This window comes from Ochotona princeps, chromosome 8 (genome assembly GCF_030435755.1).
Source record: "Ochotona princeps isolate mOchPri1 chromosome 8, mOchPri1.hap1, whole genome shotgun sequence".
NCBI classification, from domain to species: Eukaryota; Metazoa; Chordata; class Mammalia; order Lagomorpha; family Ochotonidae; genus Ochotona; species Ochotona princeps.
Window position 1 is genome coordinate 46,644,084 of NC_080839.1, and position 21,512 is coordinate 46,665,595.

Consider the following 21,512-nt stretch of genomic DNA (forward strand, 5'->3'; position numbering starts at 1 on the left):
TGGGATACCGACATTGCAGGCAGTGACTTAACCCGAACACAAACCCCTAGAAATGTGTATCATTTCATCCAATAGCTCCTCTCTAGGAATTTATCCTAAATCAATCACTCAGTCAAGTATCTACGAATGATGATATAAAAGTATATATTCAATTTTGGTTTTCAGGAAATGGAAATTCTTTGAAGGTAGCACTTACAATTGGTGTCCCAAAAGGAATGTAACCTGTGAACAGAGAGATAAAAAAGTCAGATCTGACAACATACCTACCTCTTAACCAAGACATCCTGGTGCCTTCCGGACTTGGTCTCCACAGTGGCCCTGGTGAAGGGGCTGCGGTCCCTCCAGTCCCTCAGCCCTGTGTGTCCCTAGCCTCCATGTCCCCCTTTCATTAGGCAAGACCCACTACCCCCTAGGACCCAGAGCCCCATTCCTCCTGGCAAGGATGCCAATGCCAAAGGTGCCCCCAGTGGCCCCTGGGATTTCTGCCATGGATTCACCATGCTCCTGCCTACACTCGTGACGCAAGATGGGACCTTTCCCAAGGACCATGCAACATCCCCTTGTTCTCGGCTTATCTTTCTGGTACAGGCTTTCGCCTCCACTGCTTTCTGGCTATTTCTGAAAGAGAAACCCCTCCCTGCCTGCAGGGCACATGTACACATGTGGCTGAGCCTTCGCAGTCTCCAGCGTCCAGGTGAGACATCTCAGTAGAGTGGTACAAACCTGCTCTCTGTGAACGCAATCTCTGGGAAGCAGCAGAGATGGCCCTAGTAGTTGAGTTCCTGCTACCCATGTGGGAGATACAGAGTTCCTGGCTCCCAGCTTCAGCCTGGCCCAATCTTGGGTGCTGTAGGCCATTGGAGAGTGAATCATCAGGTGGAAGATAATTCTCTCTCTCTTTCTGTAACTCTTTGAAATCAGTGTAAAATATTTAAAAAGGAAAAGGTAGGAATGTTTCATAGCGGTCTGGAGACCTCGCCAGGGTCTTGTAGAGCTGAGCCAAGGTGAACATGCAGGGGTGTGCGTGACAGGCTCCTCCCCCTCCTCCAATTCCACATTGGAATGCCTCTGGAGCCACGGGCTTGGTAAGCGTCCCAGGCAGGGTAGATCTCAGGGCTTACCTGACATTCTAAAGGGCATGAAGATCTTCTCATTGGTGTCCGGGTGCAGAATAGCCTGCCAGGAGCCCAGGGTCCAGGCGAGGGAGCAGGAGGGGGATAAGTAGAGACATTAGGGAAGTGGGGTGGGGAAGGACAGCCTCCTGAGGGAACAGGCTGGGTACTGCCTTCTGGCCAGTGAGTCCTCTTGCAAGGCAACAGAAGTCCAGAACAAGGCCATAAACATCTGCCCCTTTTCCTGAGCAACCCTCATAGCCGAATGCAGGCGAGACCAGATGCCTGTGTCTAGGATGCACTGCCCCTCTCCCAGGTCCTGGTACACATCAGGCTCTCAGGAATGCAGCCCTGTTCCTTCCAGAGCTCTGCAGCCTGCATGGAGCACCAGGCTTCCCCATACTCACACCCATTGGTGCTCAGGTAGGGGGAAGAGGAGAGGCGGCCAGGGGCCAACAGAAGGGGTGAGGCTGGGCACGCAACAGCCATGGGAAGGAGGGCTTCACCCTGATCTCAGGGCCAGGGCAGGACAGTGTCAAGGAGAGCTCAGAGCAGGGAAGAAAGTGAATGCCAAACTGGATTTTACCTGCTTGATTTTCTGTGCACTCCAGAGCTGGAAGGAAGAGAAAGGGAAAGAAGCAAAGAAGAATAGTTAAACGCACAAACAAGGTGAAAATCTCACAGGCTTATTTCCCAACCAAGGGACCTCACTTCACGAGAGGCTCAGCCATCCTGATCACCCCAGCTGGGCCACCATCCCAGCGGTGGCATCAGAGACCCCACACTTTCATGGGTAGAGGATCTCACAAAAACAACTTAAACCAGGGTCCATGACTCTGACTGCACTCTAGGATTCCTTGGACAATTCTGCATTTTGCAGAAGCTCTACATGATTCTAAGCCCTAGTCAGGCAAGAACCCCTGAGTAGAACGATGATACTTCAACTGTCTCCCAGAATCACCAGTGGCGATCTAGAATGACCTTTTGGATTCTACTGCTGCCTATTAGCCTTCCCATCCAAGAAATGGGGGTGACAGTCATGGTATCGGTGAAGAGGTACTGGAAAAGTTCTTAGAGAAGGAACAAGCACATAGTAGATACTTTACACATGCTTGCTACTATTGATGTCATCATTCCTATTATTGGGAGAAGGTGATGGGAAAAAAAAGTTACTTCCCAACATGACACAGGGCTGGAGAAACCAGACATGTGCCCAGCTGTTCTGAGTGACAACAGAACTATCTTCATTGGCTCAAAGACATCACTGCTGCTGAACTGTGCGATCGCATGCCATGTGAGGAAGAAACACCACGGAGCTGGCATTCAGCCTAACAGGTAAGACGCTTGTTTCCCACACCCGAGTACTGGGCTCGCCTTCCAACTCCAGATCCTGACTCTAGCTTCCTGCTACTGCAGGTCCTAGGAGATGCAGTGATGGCTCAAGTCACTGGGTGCCTGCCACCCACGCAAGACTCCTGGACTGAGTGCCCAGCATCTGGCCCCTGCGCTGGCTGGTGTGAGCATTTGAGCAGTGAGCCAGTAGGTGGGAGCTCTTCTTGTGTGTCTCTTCCTCTTTCTTTCACAAAAAGAAAGAAAAAAAATAAACTAATGCTAAGACCCCCTACCAACATTTTAGATATAATAAAATGGAATAAAAATCAGCCTTTTTAAACCAAGAAAAAAATGTGAAATTAAAAAAAATACATTCTGGGCAAACCAAAGGTCAGTGTATTTTTTTTCATGAAGAACGAAGGACATGTGGTTAGAAGTGAGACATGGCCAGCAGCTGAGGTTTCAAGCGTTGTAACAGAATAGATGTGTCATTTGTATGACAATCAATGTTGGTTATCAGGAATAGAAATTAAGCTGCAGGAGCTAGGGAGGCTACTGGGCAGTAAAAATAGAAGTCATAAAATTGATACATTAAAGTTTATGCATTTACTCACAGCTGAGTCCTTCAAACCTTGACTCACAGCCTAATTAACTTCTATTTTAGATGCATTTCAAACATACTTGATTGTCTGCTATTCTAGGTCTGGGGAGATTAGAAGCCTTTTTTTTAATTTTTAAATAATAACTGAGCAACAGAGAAGGCTGTCAAAAGAAAAACCAAATACAGAATCACCTTGAACACAAAGTTAAGTGAGAAAATAACAGTAATGAGATTAAAAAAAAAAAAAATGAAAAGCTTTCTCTCTCCATTAGCAAGCATTTCTTGGATTGTGCCGCCAACTTCAGATTCCACCCCAGGTGCAGCCCCTGACCCCGTGGTAGACCCCTGACTCCTTAAGTCACAGTCCTCCCTGTACAGGCCCTCTCTCCTCTGCAGTCACATTCCAGTCTTCCAGAGCAGCATCTTACCCTTCATCACCATCTCCGAGCACCTGTCTCAATAAATGCTTAGTGAAGGAACATCATCTTTCAAAACAGAAGTCCGCTCACTGCTGTCCACCCAAGACACATCTAACTTCCAGTTAGGCATAGTGAACCAAATTCAAAGATTTAGCTCCCTTCCCACCCAAAGCTTTAATAAAAGAGCAACCAGGGACCAGCATTCCACATGCAGCACCAGCATCCAATATGAGTGTTGGTTCAAGTCCTGGTAGCTCCACTTCCAATCCAGCTTCCTGGCAATGGCCTGGGAAGGCAGTGGAAGATGGCCCAAGTCCTTGAGCCTCTGCACCTACATGAGAGACACAGAAAAAGCTCCTAGCTCTTGGCTTTGGAGCAGCTCAGCTCCAGCTGTTTTGTGCATTTGGGGAGTGAACCAGTGGATGAAAAATCTCTCTCCTCTTTCTCTGTAACTCTGCCTTTTAGGTAAAAAATAAATCTTACCTCCACCCCCCCCACACACAAGACAAGGCAACAAGCCAGGGCCAGCAATGTGACACATTAGGTTAAGTCACCACTTACAACATCAACATCCCATATGAGTACCAATTCCAGTCCTGACTGTTCCACTTCTGATCCAGCTGCCTGCTAATATGCCTAGAAAAACAGTGCAAGATGGCCCAAGCAACTGGGTGTCTGTCCCCCACATGGGGGACCTGAATGGAGTTCTAGGCTCCTGGCTTCATTCTGGACTAACTCAACCATTGCAGCCATTTGGGGGAGTGAACCAGCAGATGGACAATCAACATCTATGCATCTGTTTCTCCCTCTTTCTATAATTTTTGCCTTTCAAGTAAATAACAAAATGTTTACAAGAAAAAAAGCAGAAAAAGCAGTTAGAAGCCCCTGGTGAGGAAAGGGACACCCCAACAAGCAGGAGATATGGCTTTGTTGCAGATGGAAGCCCCAAAGAAATGATCCACAGCGCTACAGAGGGTGAGTGCACCCCACCTGCCTGCAGACGGGGCACCCTGAGGAACAGACGGCTCAGCTGGAGCCTGGGAGACGCCCCAGGCACCATGCAGCCATAGTGGATGGAACCAGAGATCAGGGAAAGAGGTTGAAAATGTTTCTGAGCATGCAACAGGTGCATCTGAAGGCCCTGCCCAGGAGACGCAGGCTTATTCTGCAAGAGAAGCCAGAGTGAGGCAGCCCAGATGTGGGGTCACAGGCACAAGGACACAAGGCCATGGTTTGAGTACTGAATAATGTCTCTAGGGAGCCTGTCCTTGTCCAGCCTCAGGCTGCGGCCGACAGGACAAGGGCATCTCCAGCAGTCAGAACTGACACTCAAGGAAGGCTGCCTTCAGGGACAAGCCACTGGGCAGGGCTAGAAGGAGGCTAGTACTGTGTGGCTGCTGTCTTGACTTTCTCAGTAACTTCACTGAGAATCTGTGTGTTGTAAATAAAGTGGAAGGGGTATGGAGCACATGCTATGGGCTTACAGTCTCCATCCCCCGACTCCTGCCATGGTACTGGTCACCTGCTCCCAGGAGAGAGCTGGGTCCAGGGAAGGTCAGGCTAGGAAGTGCAGGTGCTACATGACATGATGTGGGGCAGGGTCTCAGGTCCCTGTGGGGGATCTGCCCTTGCTTGGTGGGTGATCCCTGTAGCTGAAGGAGGCAGATGCTAATTAGCAAATCATTGGATCAGAGAGAGAGAGAAGCTTTCCTGTGCATTTGAACCAAAGTCTTATGTTATCACTTTGCCTGGAGCCCCACGAATGACAAAGCTAGCTCTGTCTCTGAAGCCTGAGAAAGACCACTGCTGCGGCATCACACACACACACAGAGGAGGAAGGCAGAATTTGGAGGCAATGAGACCTTCCAGCAACTAAAGACAACTTTAAAAATATTGCAGATATGAATGAGGAACAAGAGCAATGGAAAGCAGGGCAGACTGTGTGCACCAATCCTGGCTGAGCCACTTACTGGATGCACAACCCTGGGCAAATCACTTGGTGGCTGGGCCTCAGTTTCCTCATCAGGAGAATGGGTTGTTTCCAAACAGCAAGGTAGGAACGGATGCCTGGTGCCCCCCTAGTGGGTTGGTTTCCCCTCTGGGCACATAGCAAAGCCTCATTCTTACCTCCCTGCAGTCAGGGGGCTCTGGTGGGCTGAAATGACGCTTGTCATTCCCTATAGAGGATCCCTTTTAGAAGACAGCCAAGCCATGAGCCACATGGAGTTTCATCCCTGTCCTCGGCACATGGCCACCCCCGCCCCCCAAGGCTGTGTTGAGTTCAGATCTGAGTCAGAAATAGACCTCCCAGTGCTAAGCAGGTCCCTGCCATCTGGGAGTGGCTTGGTTCAGCACTTGGCTTCAGCTGACCGAGACAGAGGGCTCAATGAGGTATGCCTACATAAAATAGTTGACTCACAGAACATGCTCAATATGGTTGCCTAAAACAAGCAACTCAAATGAGCAGCATTTTTTTAAGGATTTAATCATCTTGCAAAGTAGCTTCCTCTCTGTTGTCCTAATCCTCCAGTGTGCTTGTGAGATGGGGAGATCCTTTTTCAGATGTCTCACCTCAGAGAGACTAGCCTACTTGACCAGGGCCCCTGGGGGCCTGCTGGCAGGATGGAGACAGGCTCTGAGACCCACGACCCCCAGGCCGGGTCCTCCTTGCAAAGCAGGGGCCTTGAGGAGCTAACCCATGTAGGAGTGCAGATGAGGTGACCATCAGACCCGAAGCACAAGAGTGGCCGCCATCATTCTGGGGTCCCCTGGCAGCAGGTGCACTTCCAGTCCCTTGTTCTTCCTCTCCTCCAAAACCCAGATGAACCATACTGCATGGACAGCTCTGGTTGCAGGTGCTCCTCAGACTCCAGGGCTGCTGCCTCCATCCATACCCAGGGCCTCGGTGAGAGCATCAGGCAGGTGCTGGCTCCTCAGCCAAGGGAGGGGGACAGCAGGGATGGCAGCGAGAGGGCCCTCAGGAAGGCCAGAAGCCCAGAGTCAGTGAGCCTACCCCTCACCCTTCAAGTGATACCACTCAGATGCCACATGTGGCCCAGAAAGGCGAGTGGCCAAGGCAAATGGCCTCCTGCGACACTTCCCTGCTTTCCCTTCCACTGGCTCTGATTCTCACACACAGAAATCTGCTTCCATCAGACAGATGAAGTCAAAGCTTGCAACTGTGCCTAAGGTCTCTGAGATGCAGCTGGACTCAGGATCCTGACACAGATCCATGAGGGTGCACCTGCCACGTGTCAGACACTCTTCTGAGGGCTTTGTTCTTATCACCTCGTTTCACCCGCCCCAACAACCCCAAGATGTAGGGACTAATACATCATCCATTTTACAGATATGGAAAGTAAGGTAGACAGGGAGGTTGAAGGACTCAGCCAAAGCCCCAGATGGACAAAATGTGGCTATATAGTCATCACTTATGAAAAACAGCTTATTTTATTTATTTGAAAAAGTTACAGAAATGGAGAGAGAGTAAGAGAGAAAGGGAGTGAGAAAGAGAAATAGAGAAGAATAAGAGAAAGAGTGAGAGAGAGAAAGAATAAGAGAGTAAGAGAGAGAGAGGAGAGAGACCTTCCACTCATTGATTTGCTCCCCATTTGGCAGCAACAAGCTGGTGCTGGGCCAGGCTGAAGCCAGGAGACAGGGGTTTCATCCAGGTCTCCCAGTGTGGATGCAGAAGCCCAAATACTTGAGCCATCCACTGCTGCTCTCCCAAGCCACCACCAAGGATCTGAAGTGGCGCATCTAGGTCTCAAATCGGTACCCATGTGGGATACTGATGCCATAGGCAGCAACTTTCTCTGCTATGTCACAGCACCGGCCCGAGTCTGCACTGCTAAGCACGGCTTCTCACATGTCTAATGCCAGCACCCCTCCCGGCAGGAATGGCATTTAATTTGGAACTCTTCTCCCACCAGGGCACAAGGAGCCACCTCCTTCTCCCTAATGCAGCCCTTGAGTGAGTACAGTGTTAACCCTCCCCACGGCTGTACTTTTAGACCATTTCTCGTCTTTTTTTAATAGTGGTGAAATATTCACAACAAAGTTTGGCACCTTAACCATGTTCATGTGCACGGTTCAGCGGCTGCAGTCCATTCTCAGTACCGTGCAGCCACGGCCCTCAGTCTTCTCCAGATTTTTCCATCTTCCCCGACGGAGACTGCTTGTCCATCAAACAGTGGCACACAGTCCTTCCTCTCCAGCTCCTGGCAATCAGCATTCTACTCTTGCTCTCCCTGAATGTGACTGCACCGGGTATGTAGGTCAGGTGCATGGAATCACATGACATTTGTCCGATGTGACTGTGGTATCTGGTCAGAGCAATAACATACTATGCTCCAGCAAGTTCCCACAGACGTATCACTAATTCAGGAGATAGAGAAAAGGATGCATTGTGGGCCCAGCGCAATAGCCTAGTGGCTAAAGTCCTCACCTTGCACGCACTGGGATTCCACATAGGCCCCGATTCATGTCCTGGTGGGCCTGCTTCCCTTCCAGCTCCCTGCTTGTGGCCTGGGAAAGTAGTCGAGGATGACCCAAAGCCTTGGGATCCTGCACCTGCGTGGGAAAGTCAGAAAAGGCTCCTGGCTTTGGATTGGCTCGGCTTTGACCGTTACAGCCACTTGGGGAGTTAATCATCGAATGAAAGATCTTCCTCTCTCTCTCTCCTCCTCTCTGTATATCTGATTCTCCAATAAAAATTAAAAAAAAAAAAGGGAGACATCGTACATATAGCTGAGGATGACAGGGAAAAAACCAGCGGCTCCTCTAGGGATGGAAAACAGGTAAATGCAGAACAGGAAAGGGAGACTTCTTTTTTATTCTCTTGCCTTCTGAGACATCTGGAATTCCCGACCTTGGGCACAGGCCAGGGGGCCTCAGAGTGTTCCTGGAGCATTATAGTCAACACCACTGCAATTCAAAGGACCACAAGAAACTACTACAAGCAACAATCTACCAACAAATCAAAAAACCTCAAGGAAACAGACAAATCCCTAGATACATATAACCTACCAAGATTTAACCAAGGCAACAGAAACTCTTAACAGGCCCATAATAAGTAATGGAACTGAAACAGTAATGATCATTAGGAAAACTTTCCAGTCAAGGTTAAAAGAAAATGCCCACTTTGCACAACTGTTCTGAAGCTCCATCCTATCTTTACACAGAACTTGTTTCAGAACCTGTGTTGAGGTGTAGCAAGCTAATCCTCCACCTGCAGCACCAGCACCCTGTAAGGGCACTGATTCACTGCCTAACTGCTCTACTTCCCATCCAGCTCCCTGGTAATAGCCTGGAAAAGCAACAGAGGATGGCTCAAGTCCTGCACCCACATGGGAGACGAGGAAGACGTTGCTGGCTTCTGGCTTTGGATCAGCTCAGTCTAGCCTTTGCAGCCATTTGGAGGTGAGGAAGGATCAGTGAACCAGCAGATAGAAGAGTGTTCTCTCACTCTCTGTAAATCTGCCTTTCAAAGAAAAAAAAATAAGTCTGTTAAAAAATTGTTTAAAAAGGGAAAGGGCAGCCATTAGAAGACAGAGACAGACTTGACTAACCCCTCTACCCTCCAGCGACCCGGATGGTTCAGAGCAGTAACTCTTCAGCAGGATCCCTGGTTGCTTCTGGCACACTCACTGACCAGGAGCTGGCAGGCTGTTGCCCTGCCACATGACGCTTCCCAGGGGAAGGGAGGTGAGCCTTTTCCAGGCCAGCAATTCCTCTCCTTGCCTTGCGTTCTCATTCCCTTCCCAGCCTAGGCCACAAAGATAGATGGAAGGGAAGGTGATGGGGAACCTGGGTCCCTGAAGGGGCCTGTGGGATGGGGTCCCCTGCCTGGGCTATTGCATGGGAAAGAGATCTTTCTGTCATCTTTCTGTGATGACACTCAAGAATATAATTCATCTGAGGCTGTAGAAACTGCCTTCCCTGGTATGGGGGAGGGAGGAGGGGCTGGGGTCTGGGATGGGACTTGAGACTCTTCTTGCAGCACCTCACAGCGTCCCAGCCACAGGAGCTTTGGGGGCGAGGTGTGAGAATCATCTCCATTTTCAACCTAGACACCTGGCTGTGACCTAAACTGGCCTGTGGCTTGCTCCCTCGCCAGGCTGTGGTGACCACAGTTGGGGGTCAGGCATTCTGTGTTGGCTCAGGCACACACAGGCATGCCCCTTCTGTGCAAGTGTCCTTATATTTTACACTCATTTTGAAAATCAGGCAGAAGAAGGGGCAGGAAGTGGAACCGAGTTTCTGTAAGTCTCACCCCTACCCAGTGGTGAGTGATGTGTGGCCCAGGACAAGGACAGATTGACGCGTTGGGACTGGGATTTGCCCCTGGAGCATTCCTACTTGGAACTACAATGCCTACCTGGGGAAGGAATTTCATCTGGCCTTGGCGTAGCTCTGTCTAAGCCCTTGGGTGAACATGAAAATGTTCAGTCCTTGGGCAGAGCGCTGCAGCATAGCATGTTAAACTGCTGATTGGAATACACACATCCAATATAAGAGTGCCTGGGTTCGAGTCCCAGCCCTTCATTGCTCCTGATTCAGCTTCCCACTAATGCATCTGGGAGGGAATAGATGAAGACCCACATACTTGGGTTCCTGACTCCTGCATGATAGCCCAGGGCTGTTGTAGCCATTTGGATGGAAGATCTCTCTCTCTCTCTCTCTCTCTCTCTCCCCCCTTCTCATTCCCTCCATCCCTCCCTTGTCATTCCCACCCTGCCTCCCTCCCAGTACTGCTCTCACCATCCTTTCAAATAAAATCTTAAAAGAAAAGAAAGAAAGAGGGAGAGAGAGGAGAGAGAGAGAGAGAGAAAGAAAGAACCCTAACAGCAACAAAGCAGTGCAAATGTGAGCCTCTGGACTTGGCTTGGATGCCACACCTAGTGAATGAGCACAGAGCGGAGGCGGAGAAGTAGCCTGGTTGAGAGGTGGCTAGATGACAAGTTCACTGATTTTGGAAATGGTCAGAGCTGCCACTTGAACCTAAGGCAGAATTTCGAACAGTGTGTTGGAAAATGTAATCAAAACATAAGCTGATTTTCACGTGGAAATTTGTTTTCATCAGATGTATAAAATGTGTACTATGAAAAAGCTATGTGGGGCCACAGCTGTGACATACTGGGTAAAGCTACCGCCTGCTAGCATCCCATACGGGTACTAGTTTGAATCCCAGCTGCTTTACTTCCAATCCAGCTCCCTGCTAATGTGTATCAAAAAATAGCTGAAGATGGTCCAACTGCTTGGACCCCTGCAGCCACATGCGACCTGAAGAAGCTCCTGGCTCCTGGCTTTGGACCACCTCAGTTCCAGCCATTGTAGCCATTTGGGGGGTGAAGGAGGATGTCTCTCCTTCTTTCTCTCTGCAACTCTGCCTTTCAAATAAATGAATAAATCCTTAAAAAGACAAAAAAAAACCACTATGCATGTATTTCAAAATAATTTTTGCACCAAACTAAACTCATATTTTTAATTCCTCTTCCCCATGAACTGTTTGAAGCATCCTCATATCTGAACTGTTAGAAACCAAGGCAGGGCTAGTAGGGTGTAGGGAGTTGCGGGCTTTGGGGGACTCCCAATGTGTTTGAAGGAAAGGGTCAGATAGACCCAGGGGCCCTGGGTTCTGGGCAGTGGGGCACACCCTAGCAACCAGGGGGCAGAGCTACTGTCCAGGCCCTGCCCCCAGCAACCAAGAGGTGGAGCCACTGCAAGACTCCACTCCTAGTCTGGCTCCCTCTCCTCTCCCTCTGCCTCTCCTTCCAAGCTGCTTTGCCAAACCTCCAAAGGCAGCAAAGACAGAGCCTATTTAAAACAACCTCCAGAAGGTAATTAAACAGTCTGAAGGGGAGCCTTCTGTAAGGCAAAGGATGCCTCCATAAAACAAACAAAAGAAACTTCCTAATGTATCAGCTGGGCCAATTGCATCACACCACCATTATTTTTTGTTGCCATGGTTACTCACAGGTACCAAGCACCTATGCAAATCGGGAATGTGAGGCAATGTTTTCCCCCAGTTCCTGCAGGTCCCCAGCAGAAGAAGGAAGCCCTCCTGCTGTCACCAGAGCAGCTGTCAGCACCTCCCAGACAGCTGCTCTCTGCCCAAGGCCACACTCAGGGTTGAAGTCCGGGGCTCTAGCTCTCTCCAGCCCCACAATCTGAGGTTACTGGACTTGTCTCTCTACGACTGCATATCCTTGTGTGTAATACAAGGATATGAATGCTCCCTCACAAGAGCCTTATGAAAACCAATCATTTATTTAACACATACTAAATAAGCATCCACTACGTGTTGGGCACTGCTGTGAGAATGATATTAGTGGAAAAACAAAGATGAAGTCCTCTGCCTTTAGGGTGCCAGGCTGGCGGGGAAGGATGGATGAGAAGCCACGAGAGTAATGAACAGGGGTGGGCACTGTGGCACAGCAAGCTAAGCCTCTGTTTGAGACACCTACTTCAGAGTGCTGGCTGGAGTTCTGGCTACTCTACTTCCAATCCACCTTCCTGCTAAGGCATGGGTGATAGCCCAGGTGCTTGGGCCCCTGCCACCTGCCTGGGGGACCTGGATGGAGCTTCCAATTCCTGGCTTTGACCTGGCCCAGCACTGGCTGTTGCAGCCATTTGTAGAGTGGACCAGTGGATAGATCTCTCTCTCTCTCTTCCCCCTCTTTCCTTCTCTCCCTCTGCTCTCCAACTCCTCATTGTTCTTTCAAGTAAATAAATTATATGAATTTTTGTCAAAAAAAAAAATACTAACATCTGAGGCCAGCTCAGTAGTTTAGTAGGTTAATCCCCTACCCTATGGTGCAGATATCCCATATGGGTGCCAGTTTATGTCCTGGCTGTTCCACTTCCAATCCAGCTCCCCGCTCATGGTCTGGCAAAGTAGCTGAGACTGGCCCAAGTCCTTGGGACCCTGTACCCATGTGGGAAACCTGGAAGAAGCTCCTAGCTCCTGTTTTTGGATCAGCTCAGCTCTGAGACAGCCACTGCTGGAGTGAAGCAGTGGATGGAAGACCTGTCTTTCTCTTGCTGGAAAATCCACTTTTCAAATAAAAACTAAGTAAATAAATCTTTAAATAAGAATGTTTAAAAAGTGCTAATATTAGTACAGAATGAACGTTCTGATATGTTGGGAAGATAGTGCTTCAGGGAAAGTAGCTCAGGTCAGTGGACAGGAAGTGGGTGCAGGTAGTGGCGGAGGTTACAGAAGGAAGGTGGTCAGGGTGGCTCTCCCAGAGGTGACCCTGGAGGAAATGCTCAAAGGAGGGAGGGAGGGAACTGTGAAGATAGGAGATTGTTCTGGCAGCCAAAACAGTCTGTGCAAAGGCACTGGGGAAGCCAGGAGCTCTGTCTAGCTCGTCAGAAGGACAGCAAGAAAGCCACTGTGATGCAGTGAATGGGATAAGGGGAGCCAAGGAGGAGACAAGGTCAGAGGGGAGTGAGGGCTTCACAGGATGTGTTAAAAATAGTGACCTCCATTCTCAGTGGGGAAAGAGGATAACACGGTTTTTACCGGAGCAGCCGTTCTTGGAGGGTAACTTTGAACCTGGGGGATATAAGGCAACCTATGAAGGTGTTGTTGATCGTGACTGGTAGGGGAACTACTGACATGTACCTGACAGAGCCAGGGGTGCTTTGAGCCATCCCACAGTGCACAGGGCAGCCCAGCACAAAGCCAACAGCGTTGGGGCCGAGAAACCCTAGGCCAAGAGGCAGTGTAGGCTGTGTTTCCAAGGATTTCTCTGACTGCTGTATAGGAACCAGGAAGAATGCATCCTGGAGCCCATCATAGTGGCCCGGTACTGAGCTGCATGCACAGTGCTTAGCCCAGCACCAAGCACATCATACAAATGCCTCTGCTCATACTGACCACCTGCTGCTGTGTGCCAGGGGAACAGTTCAGTCAGGGCTACTGCGAGGACCACTGCAGCCAGAGGCTGAGAGCCGGATGAGACTAAGCCTCAGCCACACCTTTCCTTCAGCCCGCTTCTGACAAGCTGACTTCTACCCACCCAAGAAGACTAGGGGTGCAAGGGCCCTTATACCCCGGCACTCGCTCCATGATCTTTAGCATCGCCCAAGCACAGCTGATCCTGTGTCCTCACTGCCAGAAGATGAGGCCTACAGGGTCTCTCACATCCTCGCTGTCTTTTCCCCTGGGCAGGTCCCATCCTTCCCTCCCAACCTCCCTCTTTGCATTGGTCTCTCCATTCCACTTGGCTTTTGCATGAGTCCCAGGGACTATTCATCCAGCAGGAATATAGAACAGGCCTAGTGTCAGAACCTCTTCCCAGCACATTCTGGCTACAGGATCCTGGGCAAGCAAAATAATCTTTCTGAATCTCAGTGTCTTTGCCTAGGAAATGGGTTGATATGGGTGCCCACTAAATAGACAATACACACAACGCACTGGTACTGCTGTGCCCGCAGGGGACTGGTTCCAAGACCCCTGGCGTGGACAGCAAGCTCCTCAGATGCTCACGTCCCTGGTAATAACAAGGGGGCAGTATTTGCCTGTAACTGTGTGAAGTCACCTCTACATCACTCACAACACACAACACGAGGTAACTCCTATGTCAGTGGCTGTTGTGCCAGATTGCTCAGGGGATCATGACAGGGACAAGTCTGCCTGCTCAGCATGGACACACTCACATCTTCAGACATTTGCAGTCCAGGGTGGGTTTAATCCACACAAGCACAGTCCACAGCGGTGGAGGACCAGCTGCATTTGGTGAGTGCCCAGTACTTGAAAAGCCTACAATGAATGGTGGCTCACCATGGTGAGGCAGGGTGAGAGGGAGTTCCTTAATATTTAACTCCACCTACTTCCACCTACGCCCTGGCATATGCAAGTGCACAGATCACAGTCAACATCAAGAAACATCATGGGCTGCGTCTATGAGCACATGTTTGTGCAGCTACAGCTCTGTGGCTTAACTGACAGCTGTGGCTTTTATGCCAGGTCCTAGTGTATTGTATTTCTACCTACCAAGACAAAAGGATAGACGGCACTTATTTTATCCTCAGATAAATGGGCTCTGGAGGAGAAGTAAGCTGCCCACCAAAGCTACCAGGAGTGAACAAACAACAAACACACTTGTGCACACCCAGGGCCAAGGGCCGTGATGGAGGGTAGGGTGCTGATGTGCTGCATAAAGACAAGGCACGAGATACTCAATACCACCCCCAAGGCAGGACAGGCCCACGGGCACAGGGACCTGGCAGTGAGCAGCTGACCCACATGCCCACAGGAGGATATCAGCATGAGCACAGCCTAGCTGAGGGTGAAGCCCCTTCCAGACTGGGACTAAGAGCCAGCCTGGGCCTCATCAGCTGGCACAGATCCAGCCCCAGAGCAGGGCCAACTGAGGCCAACAAGTGGAACTAGCTTCAATTCCAGATTGTTGAGGCTTCCCTGAGCCTGAGCCGCTGTGCCATCACTGTCCTGTCTTCCCAGGTCTGTGGTGTGGAAGCCGTGGCTGTGCAGATTTGCTGATGGAGGCCGGGGAGGACGCATGCAGGGGAGGCACTGGCAGCCGGGAAGCTGGGCGAGGGAGGGAGAGGGCGGATCTACATTCAGAGGGCTGTGGCAGCCGGCTCGTTCCTAGCCCGCTGTGCTGCCCGGCCACCAGATGGACACCACAGGCCTCACCCATGCCAGCCAGAACTGGGACACCCAGCTGATGCCAGCTTTGTGTGTATTGTCTATTTGGTGGGTACCCCCTATTTCCCTCCTCCCTGCAGGCACCGGGGGCTTTCAGAATGGAAAACAAAGGCGGCCCGGGAAACAGGACAAGTGCTAGAAGCTACTGAAAGGGAAAAGAAAGTAGAAATGTGGCCTCATTGCCCAAACTCTGGGAGTTGGCAAAGAACCCCAGAGGCCAATCTCAGCGAGAGTGGGACAGCAGGAAGTGGGGCTGGGGGCAGGCACAGGTAGGATCAGAGAGGGCCTAGGTGGGGACAGGGTGGCCTTGAGGGGTGGGGACAGGGTATCAGTCATACCTTCCAGCTCTGGGCTGGCCAGGAGCAGGCAGAAGCAGGCGGCTCAGGAGGCAGGAGAAGGCCGCTGCTCTCTGTGCAGGTGCTGCTGGGCCCAGCACTGCTTCCCACCCCCTCACTCATCACCAGCCCATTCTCACCCTTCAAATCTCTGGGGAAACATCTCTCTCTTCCAGACACCACATGACCAGGCTGTTGCACCTTTGCACTATTCTCCTACCGTGTCCAGTGTTCCCAAGGCCATTGCCCAGCTTGTCTGTGAGGCAAGAGCCTCCTCCTGCTTCTCCATGCCGCCACCCTGCAGCCCCTGGCCCTAGAGCCACCTGTGGCCTGCAGGGATGGGATAGAAGAGAAAAGATCACAAAATTGGAGTGTATCAGCCTCAGAAGGCCAATACTAGACGAAGAGGAGTGAGAAGAAATTATTAGTAGAAATAAACAGTAGTAAAAAAGCTTGAAAGAACTGAAAAGACGGGCATCTTCAAACTGAAAGAAGTCACTAAGAGTGCAAAACAGTGATTTTTGGAGGAGATAGCATGACAGAATCTCAGAAATAAATTTGCATCCTGGTTCTTGGCTTCAGCTTGACCCAGCCCTGACAACTGTGGCCATTTTGGGGAGTGAACCAGTAGATGGAAGATTCTTTCTCTCTCTCTTCTCTCCGTGTGTAATTCTGTCTTTTAAATACAACTTTTTACAAAGAAATCCTCTAGCCAAAAAAAGCTGCTAAGCACTTCCAAAAACAACAACAAAGAGGTCACTTGCAAAGAATTAATAATGTAAAGGGATCAGATTACTCAGTGGGTGTATTGGAAGCCACACCAATAGAGCAGGGGCCTTCAAAAACACCAAAGCAAGATGATTGTCAGTCTCAGATCACCTCTTCAGTCAACCTGCCAGGCGAGGTTGAGTGCAGAACTACAATTCCTCAAACGTGAAAAACAATAACAACAAAAGCACAAGTTTCACCTAAACTGTAGTATACAAACCAAGCAAAAGCAAGACCTGGAGCTGGTGGGAGCTGGGTCCCAGAAAGAAAAACTAGAATGGAAAGAGTAGACAGGAGTCTTCATATTGAAAGGGGACACTGTTGAAGGGTGTAACAAGTTAGACCTGGTACAAAGGAAACTGCCAAAATGAGGCAACCAATAACCCCAGCTAAAACAGAAAGTTAAAAAAAAAAAGGAACATAATCACAATATAGCCAACTTGACTGCACAGTAAATGTCATTTATACATTTTTAATAACACAAATATTGAATATGTATAGGCCCCTAAACTTTAACTATTTTTGGAGAAGATGCAGATGGGAAAGGGTTTATAGGGGTAGATAATAAAACACCTGAATCCTCAACCACCATAGTAGACAATGCCAAAGAAAACTTATTGAGAGTGGTGGGCTTTTGGTACAGCAGTTTCTGCCACTTGGGAACTCCTGCATCCCATATGGGAGCCCTTGGTTTGAGTTCCAGCTACCCTATTTCCAATCCAGCTTCTACTGAACACACAAGAAAAGCAAACCAACAGATGTAATTCTTTCTCTCTCTCCTTCCTTACTTACTCTCTCATCTCCCTCTTTCCCTCTCGCCTTACCTCCCTCCCACCTTCTTTTTTTTTTTTTAAAGATTTATTCATTTTATTACAGCCAGATGTACACAGAGAGGAGAGACAGAGAGGAAGATCTTCTGTCCGATGATTCACTCCCCAAGTGAGCCACAACGGGCCGATGCGCGCCGATCCGAAGCCGGGAACCTGGAACCTCTTCCGGGTCTCCCACGCGGGTGCAGGGTCCCAATGCATTGGGCCGTCCTCAACTGCTTTCCCAGGCCACAAGCAGGGAGCTGGATGGGAAGTGGAGCTGCCAAGATTAGAACCAGCGCCCATATGGGATCCCGGGGCTTTCAAGGCGAGGACTTTAGCGGCTAGGCCATGCCGCCGGGCCCCCTCCCACGTTCTTTGACCCTCTCCTTCTCCCTTCTTTCCTTTCTTCCAAATAAAAAAATGACAATAAAATCTATTTTTACCAAGCACTAAGTGGGAAATCGCAGTGTAGATAAGCCTGTGTATTGTAAATACAGTGCTGGGCCCAGCAGCGTGGCCTAGCCGCTAAAGTCCTCGCCTTGAACGTGCCTGGATCCCATTTGGGCGCCGGTTCGAATCCTAGCAGCTTCACTTCCCATCCAGCTCCCTGCTTGTGGCCTGGGAAGGCAGTTGAGGACGGCCCAAAGATTTGGGACCCTGCACCCACGTGGAAGACCTGGAGGAGGTTCCTGGCTCCTGGCTTTGGATCGGCACAGCACCAACCGTTGTGCTCGCTTGGGGAGTGGATCATCGGACGGAAGATCTTCCTCTCTGTCTCTTCTCCTCTCTGTATATCTGACTTTGTAATAAAATAAATAATAAAAAAGAGTGTAAATACAGTGCTGAAGAGCAGCTAAGAGTAGCTGCTGCTGGGAACAGGAGAATGGGCAGCACTCTAATCTTCCCAACTTGTACTTTAGTGCTATCTGACTTTTTTAACCATGCAAACATACTATTTTCGAAAACATGAAATCAACCATTCAATTTTTTTCAAAAAGATTTATTTTCATTTGAAAGGCAGACTTAGAGAAGGAGAGACAGAGACAGAAAGAGATCTTCCATCTGTTGGTTCACTCTCCACATGGCTATAACAGCTGAGGCTGGGCCAATCCAAAGTCAGGAGCCAAGAGCTTCTTCCAGGTCTCCCATGTGGGTTCAGGGTTCCAAGGACCTGAGCCATCCTCCACTGCTTTATCAGGCCATACGCAGGGAGCTGGATGGGAAGTGGGGCAGCCCAGGACACGAACAAGCACCTATGTGAGATAATAGCACTAACAGGTGGAGGATTGGCCTCTTGAGCCACAGAATAGCCTCCATTTAAAAAAAAAGTTTTTAATTGAAATTTAGGAGCAAAGGAAAAACTGTGGTGCACTAACCAACAGATTCCAGAATTGGTTACAATATTGTATCCTGCTACCTTGCCCCCAAACCAAACACATCCATGAGCAATTCAGGTGACTCTAATTCAAGTCCCTCTGTTACATAAAAATATGAAATGATAGTACCCTAACCTAGTCTTCCTCTTCCTTCATACTCTCAACCTGAATGCTCGGGGGCAGGGATATGCTGGTGAATGTTTGATAACTAGCTTCTGGGAGAAAAAAGCCCTGGTTTATGGTCTTTGCCAATTTCTGTGGTGTAAATGGGAACCATCATAGCTGGTTTCAAGCTGCCACTGTGATGTCACTGAATGTGGAACTGAGCCATGATGCACCATTCCTCTCTGCAAACCAGTGCAAGCCACTCCAACTAAGTACAGCCCCTCTGGCCTTAGCAGCCTCTATGCCTCCCGCCCACAAGGGACACCTGAGCATCCTCTTCTAACAGCCAGTGGTAGATGCAGATGCTGAAAGGATAAACAGTGACTCTGCTTGCAGGAAAGGCATGTGAATTCACCTACTTCTCTCTCCTCCCCACACTTTAGCCCCACTGCCAACAGTTACCTGCTCATTGGTGACCCCCGGGCGCAGGGTCCCGTGCTTGTAGTCCTCCAGCAACTGCACAGCCTCCCTGAGACGTCTCTGCAGAGGAAGGAAGAGACAGTGAGGGGTGCAGATGTAAGGCTCCTGCAAGTCGTGCCCTTACAGGACTGCACCTGTCGTCAATCAAGGAGAGGCCACTGAGTACATGAATACACATGCAACAGACCAGAAGATTACATATCCTCCTGCAGGGCAACATATGAGCAAGGATGGCATCAGAACACCAGGGAACATTGCCCAGCAGTTCAAAAATCTTCAAAGCTGAAGAAGGAGCAGGCATTTAGCTTAGCATAAAATGCCAACCCCACCCACTAGAATACCAAGGTTTGATTCCCAGCTCCAGTTCCTGAGTTCAGCTTCCTGCCAATGCAAACTCAGGGAGGCAGCAGGTGATGGCTCAAATCATTGGATTCCTGCCAACCACATGGGACACCTGGATTGAGTTCCTGGCTCTGGTCCAGCCCAGTCCTGACCATGGCAGACATTTAGGGGAGCGAACCAATTAGATGAGACCTCATACTTGCTTACTCTCTCTTTCTCAAACTCTCTCTCTATATATAAAATATTATTATATATTCATTATAAACATGCCACCAAGACAACTTTGTGAATGAGAGAATGATTCTTTCTCACCTTAACACATTAGTTTTTCAACAAAATTGGGTCACAAAGTGGAAGTGGGAAACATGGCGTCTGAACCTGGTGTCTAGCTGGACCTTGCTCTGCAATTCCCCAGGGCTGCCTGGTGCTGCCGCAGGCTACCTCACCCTATGCTGCTTCCTGCCGCTGCCTGGGCCTCTGCAGCCCGGACAATGGATGCTCTACTTCCCAGCACTGAGTGGTGAAAGGCCCCATGTCCTCATTATTTCTCCCACTCCAGGGATTCTCCTGAGTTCCTATAACAACCTGGCCAGATTCCATCCCATTTGACACAGCCATTAAAGGAGCCCTTGCAGCAAAAGAATGAGTCCCAGAGAGCCTTGATCTTGGCAAAGGGCACAGGGTGGGGGAGATGTAAATCCCCAAGCTCCTAAAGACAAGGGGAAGAACCCAGCACTGAAGGCAGCCAAACGAGCTTCTCTGGTCCTGGTGCCCCAGGCTGGCTGCCCTTGGCCTCACAAAACTCCTGTGAAGGCTGAGGAGTGTGTTCCAGGCTCTGGAGCACAGGCTCCCTGCCCGGTCAGGTCCCTGCAGCCTGGCTGTGTGGGGGATGCTCTCCCACTGCAGAGAAGTGCTCTGACCCTGCATGAATACATGGGGGGACAGGAGGAGGGGCTCCTTGCTTGCCACCCTCCGCTTGCATTGCTGTGCTGTGAGGCTTGGCAGAATGGATCAGGCATGCCAGGGGTACGGAAAGCTGGGAGGTGGGCAGCCGGGTGGGCCTGGCAGGAAGTGTTTTCAACTGGAATAAAGCAGCAGCCAAGCTCTGGTTGCATGACTGAAGCCTCAGCCAGCAGCAGGATGACAAAGCAGCCCTACCCACATCACCTGCCTACCTGCCTCTAGCCAATCAGCCGTGAGAGCCTCTCCCTCTTCAGGGATCAGCCAGGCCTTCCACTCTCTGGGAAAACTGAAAAGGAAGGGTACTTCCATGCCCAAGGTCACAGGGTGGGTGGTGGCGCTTACAAGCCTCAAGCCTCCTGAGGCCAGGAGCGAAACAATGGGGAAACTGCACTAAGGCACAGCATATGTACCACGGATAGACTGATCAACATATATTGCCTCCCTTCCACCTTCCCTATCCTAGTCACTGCCCCAGGCCCTCCAGTGACTCCCACACTCAGAAGCAACCAGGTCCAGAGGCCAGGAGTGACACCTCAACAACTCACCTCGGTGACAAAGAGTGTGCGCGGGTCAATGATATCCAGGAAATGCCTGAAGCGGCCGTAGAAGGACGTCTGCAGGAGAGGGCAGGAGAGGAGAAAAGAGAGGAAGTCAGTTTCTGACCCAGCCTCTGGTTGCCAGGATCCTCACTTACAGCTTGCCCTTGGGAGTGGGGACCCCCCCGGCCCAGGTCTCCCCTTGTGGGGGATGAATGCCGACAAGGTCCAGCTCTCCCAGGTTTGGGGGCTTAGAAGAGTCAAGGACCGTCCCAACTTCCCACCCAGGGGCCCTCCCAACTCCCCAAACATGGGTCCTTCAGAAGCTCCCGACATCACCACACTTACAAGGCCTGGGCCCTAACACCTCCCAGCCTTTCCTCCTTGTTTGAGTGACAGAAGGTGCTTCCCAACATCCTGGGGTCCCTCTCCAACATCCAGCACTGCCATATGGGGGTGAGGGTAAGTTCCCCACAGGCAAGGCTCAAGTCCCACAGCGGCAATAGCACCCAGTTTAGGGTCCTCCAGCCCACATGCACAGCCCCCCAACCTGGAGTCACTATGAGGTGCAAGATGAGGGGCCAACTACTCCCCGCCTTGCCCCAGAGCAGGGGCCTTGGGAAAGCAGGGCTCTGTGCTAAGCAGGCCAGG

At 50.3% G+C, this 21,512-nt stretch overlaps 1 protein-coding gene across 3 annotated transcripts in view; it reads right to left on the reverse strand.

Moving 5' to 3' along the window:
• Nucleotides 1-21,512, reverse strand: part of SFXN5 (sideroflexin 5) — a 95,432-nt gene that overhangs the window by 59,060 nt on the left and 14,860 nt on the right. For 2 of the 3 annotated variants that reach the window (XM_004582802.2, XM_036496689.2), the window contains exons 2-6: nt 20,871-20,939; nt 19,003-19,080; nt 1,699-1,725; nt 1,122-1,176; nt 197-222 (exon numbers count right to left, since the gene is read on the reverse strand). In XM_004582802.2, the coding sequence (XP_004582859.2) occupies nt 197-222; nt 1,122-1,176; nt 1,699-1,725; nt 19,003-19,080; nt 20,871-20,939 (255 nt within the window). The remainder of the gene's footprint in view (nt 1-196; nt 223-1,121; nt 1,177-1,698; nt 1,726-19,002; nt 19,081-20,870; nt 20,940-21,512) is intronic. The other variant, XM_058667969.1, reaches the window with a different exon arrangement.